Raw genomic sequence first — 12,605 nt, 5'->3', positions numbered from 1 at the left:
CATGGTTACTAGTAAAATAATTGATTATTTTAGATTAAAGGATATTGTGAATCAAAGAATTGTGTATGAGTTACCTTTAAACTACACTGATTTACAATCGTCGTCGTCGTCGTCCTCCTCCACTATTAAGGTAGCTATTACCATTACTTCTAAATTTGATAAGAACTTGCACAATGAAAAAGAGGGTTTTGAAAAAGTCTTATTACCTGAAAAACCAAAGCTAATTGTTTATTTGCAAGGTGGGCCTGGGTTCCCATGTCCAGTTCCTACATCCAATCTGGGGAAAACCAAAGTTCTATTGGAGAAAGGATATCAGATTGTTTACCTAGATCAAAGAGGCACTGGTTTAAGTACTCCTTTAGAAGTCAATACATTTAGAGATTTGGTTTTAAAAGAGTATGGGAATTTTGAAGTGGACACTCAATTGAAATTCATTTTAAACTTCCGTGCTGACTCAATAGTTCGTGATTTAGAGCAAATTAGAAAGGATTTGATTGGAAATCATCACAAGTGGTCAATAATGGGTCAATCTTATGGTGGGTTTTGCTGTTTCACTTATTTGTCTTTGTTCCCAGAATCTATTAGTGAAGTTATTATTACAGGAGGTGTGCCACCTGTTCAATTTGAAGCAGATGATGTATACAGGGCAACATATCAAAGAACAATTGAAAGAAATTTGCACTACTATGACAAGTACCCTAGAGACCAAAGTAAAGTCGTTAGGATTTGTGAATACTTGCATACCAATACGGTTACTTTACCTAATGGTGGTAATTTATCTGTTGAGAGATTTCAACAATTGGGTTTAAGATTTGGTGGCACAGGTGGCACAGACAGTATTCATCTTATTGTCAGTAAATTTGATTACGATTTGGACTTGTTTGGGTACCCAACTTATGATTTGTTAAACACCATTCAACAATTCTTAGGCTTCGAAACAAATGTGATTTATGCTTTGTTTCAAGAGGCGATCTATTGTAATCAGAACTTTAAGAGCAATTGGACTGCGGATCGGTTGAGATATACCCTGGAAAACGAAAAATTGTTTACTTTGAACAAGGATCGAATTTTCTTTACTGGGGAGATGGTATACAAGTCCATGTTTGACGATTACAGCGAATTGAGACCCTTTAAAGAGCTAGCATATGCTTTACATGAACTTTCTGAATGGTCAGTCATTTATGATCCCAAAGTTTTGAAAACTATCACCTGGGATAAAGTACCAATTGTTGCGGCCACCTACTTTGATGACCAATATGTCGATTTTGAAATAACAAGAAAAGTCAAACAAGAAATAATCCCTCGTGGAAATTTAAGACAATTCATCACTAATGAGTACTTTCATAATGGGTTAGGACAAGATCCTGAAACTATTTTGTCTTCATTATTTGATTTACTCGACAGAGAAATAGATTAATGAGTAATGCAATATCAAAACAACAAACAGGCACAACATTTAGAAAACTGGGAAGACGATAAAGAGAGGGGAAAAAAAAATAGTAACAAAATAGATATAGTATGTAGTTACATTTACTCAACATAGTTATTAGGTACAAATCCAATTCTGTAGTTATCATCATCTACTCTGGAGACTCCGATCAACCAATTTAGCTCGTCTGAATGATACAATGTATCAATATTCTGGAAATCTAATAGAATCTCAATACTATCGCCCTGTTTAAATGACAAATCGCCAGGTTCACTGCCATTGAAATCATATTTTGCAGTTTTCAAAACTTTATTATCGGTGTGAATGTCCAATTTTTCGAAAAAATGTTGTATCAAATTCAACTTGTATGTCAAACTCATGGGCTTTTCAAACGTGAAAGTGTCATATTGAACTGGTCTGTTTGTGATTGGACTTTCTTTAATATCATTTTTACTGCTGTTGTATATTCTTCTTAATTTAGTATCAGATGAATCTTGGTTCGAGTAGGAAGCAGTCCCTGTTGACATAGAGCTAATTGACGAAGCTTCTGACATCACCGTTGCAGTCTCATCCTCAAAATCCGATAACAGGATGGAGTCCATAGAGTCTGTAGAAATAGAATATAAACGTGAGGCGCCTGCAGAGGACATTGGTGAGACAAGTACCGAATGCCTCATAATAGCTGTGTTAGATCTTGGAGGTAATTCAGGGCCATCTTTCTTCGGTACCACAGGCACCTTTATATCTTCCTCATCGATTAATTTCCGTGGATGATACGTTTCAGATAGGTTCATGGATGGATCTTGGTATTGTTTGTATGCCACCAAGGGATCTATTTCTAGTGAATCATTGAATATTCCATTTACCTTATCTTTTGTACTCACGACGTGTTTCTTTTCAACAAATTTATTACTCATATTACGCCAAAATTTGTAATAGTTCAGCAGCGAATCTTCATCATTAATCTCCTTATCAAGTAACTCCGGTTGTTTGTCGTGCACAATTGTAAGAAGAGATTCTATCTGCAACCTTGTCGCAGTACTGTTCAGTTCCCAATCGTCTATTATTTCCGTGTACGATTGCGGTTCAATCTCTGCAATCAATCCATAAAACTCTGTAAAATATTGGAAAGTATCAGTTAGCTTTTTATATGTCTCCAATTGTTGACACAATATCATTTTAGTTATATTTTCAACAAACTCATCAAGAAATGAAACTATGTTAGGCAATAATTCAACACATCTTTTATTCAAACTGTTAAATGCAGCATCAACTGTTTGATATGTAGTTTCTAATTTCTCGAGTTTGGCATTATCTTTCTCATCTAATGGAATCGCTTTCTGGTTCAATTTCTCAATTTTGCGATGTAAATGATCCTGTTCTGTTCTTTTCATATTACGCTTTTTAATCAATTTCAAGGCTTTTTTCAAATATTTCTTCATTTCATCGATTCTGTATTTGAGAGATTCATCATATGCTTCCCAGTTGTTTTCCAAATCAAATTTTAGATTCTCCACCGTGACCAAATAGTTGCTCAATTCTTCATTTATTGATTCATTCAAAAATTGCATTTCCTTTGGATGTACATGGGGGATCTCTTGTGTTGCTTGCCATAAATCAAATTCTTGGTAATACTCATTGATTTTATCAAAACGCAAAGAGTCTTGGCCAATCAAGTTGATAAATCCTTTAATAATTTTAATATTCAGACTGAGCACATGTGGTAGGAAACTCTTGCACAAATGGTGATTTTGCGATGTGATGTACTTCAAACCGGAAATAGATTGTTTGATATCGTGGTAGTATATTTCAATAAGCTCGTCATCTTTATTGTAATCTCTGGTGTGGAATGTAACGGTGTCTTTAATGTTGTAAGATATATTTTTGAATTCTGATTCAGTGTACTTATACCCATCTTTAATATGAGTTCCGATATTAGACGATATCAGAACAATATTATTTTTCAATTGCTCCACCACCATCGTTGTGTTTACCAGTTAATAGTAAGTTGGGAGGGGTAGAAAAAGAAAGCGATTATTCCAAAGAAGAAGAAAAAAAAAAATAATGATCAAATGCAAATACTAAAATAGTATTTAATATGTGGCAACAGGGTTGGAAAGTCAATTACCATTAAGGACCATCGTAGTAAAGTGGATTAATAATAAGCTGCGCGTGGAAGCAAAAATGTGAGGAAGGACAGGAACACACGGGAAAAGCGAAAACCAAAAATAATAATAAACTATTTGAATAGGACGAAATAACGTGACCAAGAATAAAATAAAAGGGAAATGAAAAAAAAAAGAGTGTTTAGTATTTTCGAGTAGATAATCGTTGATATTGAACTAGTAAAAATCCAACTGCAGCACTGGAGTTGGGAAATTTGAGATTATATAAATCCTCTATTCGGATTATGCATGGAACTTAAAAATACAATTAGTCTCAACAAAACACATATTTTAGTACAATCTACATAGTATAAGGCGTTGGTCATAATCAAGAAGAAGAACGATTCAGAATTGTCTTGCTGTGGCAATTACCTGCCTCCACAGAAGTTTAGAGACTTTTCTCTAGACCACAACTAGTAAGAAAGCAGGGGAAAGACAAGAGAAAAAGGAGTAACCAGTATAATTGTTACGTTAGATTCTTGCCACCCAGTAAAGTCCACAACACAGTTGGTAGCCCCGTGAATTTTCCATTTAACATAGGTTCTTTTCGCTGAATGTAGGTTTCAATTGTGGAACCAACAAGTGCAACTACCCTAGTATCATTAAAGATCTCTCTGTTGTGGCTGGCTTTTGGCGATTGGCTATGTTTTTTTTTTTTTTTTTTTTTTTTTGGAACACAAGCAACCAAGTTTCTCAACTGTTACGTCACACTCACTCACTGGCACACAAAACAATCCTCTATTGTACTAACGAAGTGGTCTTTGAGGTGCAAAAGATGCAAAGCAATTTGCTCTTCTTAGACAAACAGTGGTTCCAATGATAATTGCATTTTGTAGTACATCAACAAAGAATTAATATTTAATGATGTAACAATACTTGAAAAGCCCTCACTACTTTTTTTTTTTTTAAGTTTGCTATATAATCTATTATGTGTTATTGTTGAACTATTGTCAGCTTTTTGTTGCTTGAGATCTTTGTTTGCGCTTGTCACTCCACCCTGAAGAAATTTTGAATAATTGCTATTAATTTATTTATTTCTTGAGCATCCCGTATTGTCTTGTGGTATAAATTCTCTTTCATTTCTCCTCCCTTGTTCATATTTCAATATTCTATTCAATTCCTAAAATTATAAACTAGCAAACAATAACAAAAAAAAAAAAACACCATGGCTAAAACTTCTCCACACAAATTATTCTACAAAGGTGCTGAAAATGATTTTGTCATTTTCATTGATAATGCTGATTTGTTGGCCAAATATAAGAGGGAATTTAGTTCCAAGGGATCATCCACCATTCCTATAATTGATTTGGTTTCAATTTTTAAAGTGTTTATTAATAGGCAACGAGGTGCTGAGGGGATTTTAGATGAAGCTGCTAAACTGGATTTGGAAAACGAATTTAAAACTTCAAACGCAGATCAAGTTATCAAGATAATTCTTGAAAAAGGTGAAGATAAATCCAATACAGGTGCAATTGGGGAAATAGGTGGATCTCACAACGATAGTATAGGTAATGGAGATGCTGCTAATTAAGTTGTTTCATTTTTGAGTGTCGTATTTCTTAATTGGAAGGTGATTCATATTTTTATATACTGCATTTTCATAAATAAAAACTAGTGCCAAAATTCAACTTTATTTCTATTAAGTTTTTATTTGCCAATTGTGGAAAAAGTCTTTAAATTTATCCTCTGATTCCTGAATCGAATATATGCGCAAGCCTTTGCTTATCGATGCTCTGAAAAACCTTTCGTTTGTGACTAAAGGTTTATTTTCGAAAATGATTTTATATTCCTTGTCTTCATAATTGGTTGTTCTCAAGTTGTGGGTGGTGTCTGTGTTCTCTATATGCAACAATTTCGTTAGAACTTTGTCGATAACAATTTTTATTAGTAAGCATTGTTTAAAGTAGCAATTACCTTGTAAAATCGTGAATGAATCAAAATTTGTGTTTATATCATAGGGAGACAAGCTAGTGGGTAATTTATACAAATATTGGGTTGTTTCAGTTGTTGTCGGTTTTGGCAATACATGACTTCCATTTACAAAACAAACTATTACCGTTAATTCCTCACACCAAATGTCGTAATCACTTTTGGTGAGCCAGCAAAGTAGTAGTTCGTAGTTGCAAAGACCTATCTCAAACAGAAGTTTAAGGCAATGTGGGTAAGTTGTATGTAGTCCGTAGGAAGAAGTTGTTGATTCCAAATCTAAATGACACTTGATCACAGGAATGACAAATTTGGGTTCAAATTTTCTTCGTTTAGAGTAACCACAGTACTCAATCAAAATCAAATGACTTTTGAACAATAGAATCGGTAGATTATGACCTTTGGGGACTTTATTTTCAACATAAACTGCCCAACAAGTTCCAAATAGATACGGGATTCCAAAAAACTGGAAATCAATTTGCATCTCATGGTAGGTTATTGTGTTGAAGTCTATCAATTCGAATAAGTCTTTGTGTATGCCTCTATCTTCTGTGTTTCGATTGATTTGATTTAATTGGTTGCAGATTCTTGCAAAATTGATTTGAATATTAGTGGTTTCATGACCTAATTTAGTACAGTTTTTACAAATAGTCTCAACAAATAGTCGGTATTTTGTTATTCTATCAATTGGTCGCTGTAGTAGAGACATCAATGAAAAGTCCTTTTTTAACCCGACACCTTGCTGGCTTTCAAAAAACTTTTGCCAGCCAGTAAACCAAGTTCTGAAAACAAATTGCCTCCAATTCGACTGTGATTTCAACCCGTCACTTTGTTGAGAAAATTCGTGATACAGTTCTTGTATTATCTGGTGCTGCGAGCAATACCACTTATACCAAAAAAGATTGATCCCGTTTTCAGCTATTATTGAGCAATAATCCTCGCATTGTTTTAAAATGTTTATATCATCTACTCTTTCAAATAGTTTTGTCATTTTGTCGTGATACTGTATTAATTCAGCTAGAATATTGTACACAATTTTTATTGGAACCGGCACTTCCAAATTTATGTCTTCTATTAATTTCTCAAAATAATCTCGTTTCAAAGTTTTCAAGTTAGATAGGTATTGTGATTCAGTTCTTTTGATTTCTTCCATTGCTAGCTTTAGATTTTTCTGTATGGCAATTCTAGTCTGATCTTGTGGTGAATACGAACAGTACGGTTGCGGAGATACTACATCAGTTATTGTTGTCGGTGTATTTGTAATTTGCGAGTCTGGAATATGTGGAGAAATTGTATTTGACAGGAAATTGATTTTCACGGGAATATGTGTAGTGCTGTCTTTTAAATTTATTGGCGGTAGGGTTTTGAAATTAGGACTGGTTGAATCTCTGACAGTTGTCACATCGGACACAGACAGCTGATTACAGGAATTATAGATGTCTTGTCCCTGTTGAAGGTATGGTTGGCTAATAGTATTGTACACCATGTAAACTATATTTAGGACCCCTTGGTAGTTGCTATAAGTTTGTTGTCACAATTATATATGGCTAGTTTGTGTAGTTTCTAAATTGAATAAAAATTTGCAACCAAAAATGTTTTCAAAAAAAATTGGAAAATGAAAAGAGAAAAAAAAAAAGAAAAAAAGTGCACACATCAACTTAGGCAACTTTCAAAGATGCTCGCTAATAAAAGTAAAAAAAAAAAAAAAAAAAAAAAAATATGCTTATGTATTAATTTCTTCACATATCGACAATAATAAAAAAAATCGGGAAATTTCGTTTTATTGCTTTAGTGTTTGACAGCAATGAGTTCTAGAGCATTAAGAAGATTGGAAAGACGAAAATTGGAAAATGAATTGTCTCTATCTCCAGAACCAGAAAGAAATGGCAAAGACGATTCGGATTTTGAAGATGGTCTAATTTCTAAACCAAAAGTGAATGCATTTGCATTATTAAACGATGACAATGAAACCGAGGACGAGGAAGATCCTGATATAAATTCTGAAAGTGATAATAAAGGGGATGAGCCTACAGGGAATACCCATTCAACATCAGGACAACATACTAAATCTTCGAAGAAGCAAAAAAATAAGAATAACAAAAAGAAGCAACAACAGAAGAAGACAACAACGAATAAAAAGAATCAGCAAAATAAGATAGTCGACGAATATGGTGACGAAGAGTTTGATAAGATATTAGAACAGATGAGAATAAAAGACAATCAAGCAACGACACTGCCAGTTACGAACCAAACAACCTCAGTAAGCGTGTATGATTTTGAGGAAGAATTAGACGAAATAACCACACCTAATCCTGACTACGACTCTAATTTTAAAGCATTTACTACAAATCGTTTGAAACAATCTTTATCTTTTTTGTCAATTAAATCAGTGGGTACTTTGGATCAAGATAATGAGTATAAGAATTTATTTGGAAATTTATCTATGAATACAATTGAAGATGCCAACTCAACGACATCCATGGGTATATCTCCAGAAATGTTGCAACAATTCAAAAGATTGGCTAAATTAACTCGTGGCTGGGGTGGGAAAGATCGTCGCGGTATTCCAGGCACAACAAGAAAGTTGCTATTCTCCAAGATTAGAGATGACTGGCTACCAACAACTTTGAAGCCCTTAAACATGGAAGAGATTAAACCAGACGACTATGTTAAGTTTTTGGATTATAAAGAAGACACGGCCAGTTTAGAGGAGCTTCAATTAAAAGTAAATAAAGAGGTGGATTTGGGTGTGAAGTATTTTCAATTCTCTAAAATCAACAATATCAAAGAACGTGTTGCAAACACTCGATTTTATGCTAGCGTGGTAATGTCTCCAGATCCCGAGTCATTAATGCAGCAATTGCAACAATACCCATACCATGTGGAAACTCTATTACAAGTTGCTATGGTGTTGCTAAGACAAGGAGATAATAAATCTACAAGTAATGCATTGGTTGAGAGAGCACTTTTTGCATTTGATCGTTCACTCCATAAAGGATTTCACGAATTGTTATACCAAGCGTCAAATGGGTTGGCAAGATTGCCGTATGAGCGGTTTATGAATCGTCAATTTTATTTGTGTTTGTTTAGGTACATTACTGCGCTTGGTGAAAGATCCACATTCTACACTGCCTTAGCGTACTGCAAGCTTTTGTTGAGTTTAAGTCCGGCAGAAGATCCCTTGGGTGTGAGATATTTTATTGATTTTTATGCTTTAATGAGTGAAGAGTGGAAATACATGGTCCGATTTGCCGAATCACCTTTGGTGACTACTTATGCCAGATGGTATACACCAGGTATTGCCTTTTCTACTGTGCTAGCTTATTTAAAACTAAATCAAGTGGAAAAAGCCAGAGTGGCATTAAGAAAAGCTTTTGAAGCTCATCCATACACGGCATACAAACTCTATCAGCAAATAGGTTTATCTAATGATTCATCAATCAGTGAAGCCTCCTTCAAAATAGATACTGAGGTTGAAATTGCTACGGAAACTTATTTGGTCAGGTGTGCGATTATGTGGAATGATCAGTCCCATAGACAATTTTTGCATGATGAATTACAAAATTTATTCTCAGATTGGAAATTGCAAAACACAAAGAATGGTGTTTTTTCTTCAATTTTAGGCACTTTGGGGTTCAAAGATAATAAAAAGGAATCAAATAATGCGCCATTTAATTTACTTAGATTTGCTATTTTGTCTAGTGAAAACAAAATTATGGCAAAGTTGCCACAACAGCTTTGGTCCAGAAATGATATATTCGAGTACGATATATTACCCCCAAAGCAAGATGAGGAGCAACCTGTGCTAATGGGGTTACTGAAAAAAGATGAGAATATTGTTGATCATTTACTAGACTATGTCGATCAAAACTTGTTAGGAACTATTATTCAGAGCCGAACAGCTGAAGAAGGGAATTTTGACGAAATAGTCAGAGGGCTTGAATTACAGAACGTGGAAGAGGCCGAGAACCAACAAGACTAAGTTGCATGTATGCGTTAAATTGTTGCGTTGAGGAGAGCAGGGAGAGCAAGCCAGAGCAAGCACTTGATACTACCAAAAAATAACGTGAAAACAAATATAACACTAGTATACCTTAATAGAATAGAAATAAACAAAACTCAAAGTTTGTAGCATAGTCCCAGAACCTAAGAGTCCCTGAAAACGACATTAAATGAAACTTTGTTTTATAGTACGCAAATATCAACAGAACAGTTTTCCGATCGTATATACTTCTTAATAACAATGCTAAAAAATGTGAGAAAAAAAAAAAAAAAATATTAACGATCACCAAACGCAAAGGTGACAGAGAAGAAAGAAAAAGAAAAAAAAAATTAGATAATCCGGAAACTTTATAATATTTATATAGTTATTATTTTCATTACAAAGCTGTATATTGAAAGAAAACGGGCTAACTAAACCTAAAAAGTAAACATTTTCAGCTTGGGTTTTTTTTTGCAGTCATGATAGCAATTGATCTTGAGTTTCGACAATGGCAATGGCAATATCAGATATCTACTACATTTTTCATTGGAGTCATTCTTCCAGTATTATATTACGTTTACAATAAGTACATCACTGCTCAGCCTAACAACTACAACAAAATAGAAGCACCAGTAAAAATCACCTTACCTATACCAGAGGAAGCTAGACCACACTGGAAAGGTAAAAGATTATATCCTCCGCTGACCAGTATTCCTAATGAACCAGACAAAATTCAAAGCTATTGTCCTGCTACAGGCCAATATTTGGGAGTATTCAATTGTACAACACGAGAAGACATGGATGAAATGATAAACAGTGCATCAAAAGCTCAAAGAAAATGGGCAGCCTCTTCTTTCAATTTACGAAGAAAATTGTTGAGGACAATGGCTAGTTTTATTTTGGAAAACCAAGAGAATATAGCTCGTGTAGCTTGTCGAGACTCGGGTAAAACGAAACTAGACGCATCAATGGGTGAAATTATGGTAACCTTAGAAAAATTAAACTGGATAATTCTGCATGGTGAGAAGGTATTGCGACCATCCCAAAGACCAGGTCCTGCCAATTTTTTGATTGGAATGATGAAAAATGCCGAAGTGAGATACGAACCAATGGGTGTTGTAACTTCAATCGTGTCGTGGAACTACCCCTTCCATAACTTAATGGGCCCAGTGATTGCATCTTTATTCACTGGTAACGCTATTATTGTAAAGTGCTCAGAAAATGTTGTGTGGTCGTCACAGTGGTTTATTAAATTTGTTAGGACGTGTTTAAAAGAATTGGACATTGATGAAAACTTGGTACAATTATGTTGTTGTTTCCCCAATGATGCCGAATACTTTGTTTCACACCCAGGGTTGTCACATATCACTTTCATTGGATCCAAGAATGTGGCCCATCACGTGGTAAGTCAGGCTGCGAAACAGTTGACGCCATGTGTTGTAGAATTGGGTGGTAAAGATTCATTGATTGTTTTAGATGATGTTAAGGATGTGAAGTCTTTGTCGTCAGTGATTTTGAGAGGAACTTTCCAAAGTGCTGGCCAAAACTGTATTGGTGTAGAAAGAGTTATTTGTTTACCAAAAGTGTACGAGCAGTTGGTGGAAATTTTCACTGAGAGAATCAAGTCATTTAGACTTGGTTCTGATATTGACCAATTGGATGAAATAGACATGGGTGCCATGATATCCGACAATAGATTTAGTCAATTAGAAGGTCTAATTGAAGATGCCGTTAGCAAAGGTGCTAGATTAATTCATGGCGGTAAGCAATATCAACATCCAAATTATCCACAGGGCCACTATTTTGAGCCAACATTATTGGTTGATGTTGATCCTACAATGAAGATTTTCCAAGAGGAAGTTTTTGGCCCGGTGTTGACAATGATTAAGGCCAATGACGTTGAGGATGCAGTGAACATTGCCAACGGAACCGAGTTTGGGCTCGGAAACTCTATTTTTGGTAGCAATTTTAACCAGGTCAACCAAATAGCAGATCAATTGCAAAGTGGCAATGTTGCCATCAACGATTTTGCAACTTTTTACGTTGCACAGTTGCCATTTGGTGGTATCAAGCAGTCTGGTTATGGAAAATTTGGTGGAGAAGAAGGTCTTACCGGCTTATGTAATGCCAAATCTGTGGTAATGGACAAACCTTTATTAAGATTGTTTAGAGTTGCCACAAGCATCCCTCCCCCAATAGACTACCCAATAGAGAATGACAAAAAAGCATGGAATTTCGTTAGAAGCTTGAATATAGCTGGTTATGATGGAAGATTATGGAATAAAATCAAAGCTTTGAAGAATTTGGCTACAGGCGGCTCTTAGAATCTTTCATTCATTCTTATTGACAACCTAATTAACGGAAAGACATTCCCAATAAACATGTCCGCGATATGCATAAATTTAGCATTATTTGAATTTTTGTTGTAATACTTTTAGTTGACCAGAGATAACACTGTCTCATGCCTTGTCGACTTTTCCTCAGTATATAGTTGAATATTAGGTTTTAAGAAAAAATAAAAAAATAAAATACAAATCAATCAAATTGAATTATGACTATGAAGTACTAACAATTATTTTTTTTTTTTTTTTTCTAAACACAACTATAATGGCAATCATTTAAATACCTTTTGTTGTAATTCTTGGCGATTGTCTTGCTCCCATGACACTTATTGAGATGCATTTATGTGTAAGGTTGGTGTTGGTTTGACAGTAGCATCAACTAACAATTTAACAACGGCACTCTTTTTCTTTTCAAAAGTGGATTTGATGCTGGTCAATTCCTTTTGAACTTCAGCATCAGCTTCTTTATCTATCTTTTCATTTAACCCTTCGTGTTCTTTTTCAAAATTTTTTAACTCTTCTTCCTTTTGCTTTTTGTAGTTGTCAATCTCAGCTTGAGCATCTTGTTTTGCAGACTTCAAACGTGTAGTTCTGTATTTTCTAGCCTCATTCACGATTTCTGCAGCTTCTTTTTCGGTTTTCAACAATGATTGGATACCAGATGACATTATGGATAATACTTGGGGGATTGCACTGTTAAGTAGTAAAGATTAAGAGGATGGGTGTAGTTAGCTTTATCAGTGAACATTTCTGAGAATTTC

General features: G+C 34.7%; 7 protein-coding genes across 7 annotated transcripts; 4 read left to right on the top strand and 3 right to left on the bottom strand. All coding sequences in view use genetic code 12, as the record gives it.

The window, feature by feature from the left end:
• Position 1: 1 nt before the first annotated feature.
• Positions 2-1,417, top strand: CD36_21930 (prolyl aminopeptidase A, putative; the record flags this gene model as incomplete). Its single annotated transcript, XM_002418625.1, has 1 exon — positions 2-1,417. The coding sequence occupies one exon, from the start codon at positions 2-4 to the stop codon at positions 1,415-1,417; it is 1,416 nt and encodes a 471-aa protein (XP_002418670.1).
• A 113-nt stretch (positions 1,418-1,530) lies between these two features.
• CD36_21920 (conserved hypothetical protein) lies at positions 1,531-3,411 on the bottom strand (the record flags this gene model as incomplete). Its single annotated transcript, XM_002418624.1, has 1 exon — positions 1,531-3,411. One exon carries the CDS (start codon positions 3,409-3,411, stop codon positions 1,531-1,533), a length of 1,881 nt encoding a protein of 626 aa, XP_002418669.1.
• Positions 3,412-4,759: 1,348 nt separating this feature from the next.
• Positions 4,760-5,125, top strand: CD36_21910 (protein involved in RNA metabolism, putative; the record flags this gene model as incomplete). Its single annotated transcript, XM_002418623.1, has 1 exon — positions 4,760-5,125. The coding sequence occupies one exon, from the start codon at positions 4,760-4,762 to the stop codon at positions 5,123-5,125; it is 366 nt and encodes a 121-aa protein (XP_002418668.1).
• A 108-nt stretch (positions 5,126-5,233) lies between these two features.
• CD36_21900 (conserved hypothetical protein) lies at positions 5,234-7,006 on the bottom strand (the record flags this gene model as incomplete). Its single annotated transcript, XM_002418622.1, has 1 exon — positions 5,234-7,006. The coding sequence occupies one exon, from the start codon at positions 7,004-7,006 to the stop codon at positions 5,234-5,236; it is 1,773 nt and encodes a 590-aa protein (XP_002418667.1).
• A 318-nt stretch (positions 7,007-7,324) lies between these two features.
• CD36_21890 (conserved hypothetical protein) lies at positions 7,325-9,502 on the top strand (the record flags this gene model as incomplete). The annotated part of the gene is made up of 1 exon (XM_002418621.1): positions 7,325-9,502. The coding sequence occupies one exon, from the start codon at positions 7,325-7,327 to the stop codon at positions 9,500-9,502; it is 2,178 nt and encodes a 725-aa protein (XP_002418666.1).
• Positions 9,503-9,981: 479 nt separating this feature from the next.
• On the top strand, positions 9,982-11,826 carry CD36_21880 (aldehyde dehydrogenase, putative; the record flags this gene model as incomplete). Its single annotated transcript, XM_002418620.1, has 1 exon — positions 9,982-11,826. The coding sequence occupies one exon, from the start codon at positions 9,982-9,984 to the stop codon at positions 11,824-11,826; it is 1,845 nt and encodes a 614-aa protein (XP_002418665.1).
• A 344-nt stretch (positions 11,827-12,170) lies between these two features.
• On the bottom strand, positions 12,171-12,512 carry CD36_21870 (v-ATPase G subunit, putative; the record flags this gene model as incomplete). The annotated part of the gene is made up of 1 exon (XM_002418619.1): positions 12,171-12,512. One exon carries the CDS (start codon positions 12,510-12,512, stop codon positions 12,171-12,173), a length of 342 nt encoding a protein of 113 aa, XP_002418664.1.
• Positions 12,513-12,605: the final 93 nt, after the last annotated feature.

The sequence above is a fragment of the Candida dubliniensis genome, chromosome 2 (genome assembly GCF_000026945.1).
Source record: "Candida dubliniensis CD36 chromosome 2, complete sequence".
NCBI lineage: Eukaryota > Fungi > Ascomycota > Pichiomycetes > Serinales > Debaryomycetaceae > Candida > Candida dubliniensis.
This window is presented reverse-complemented; position numbering and strand designations above follow the sequence as displayed.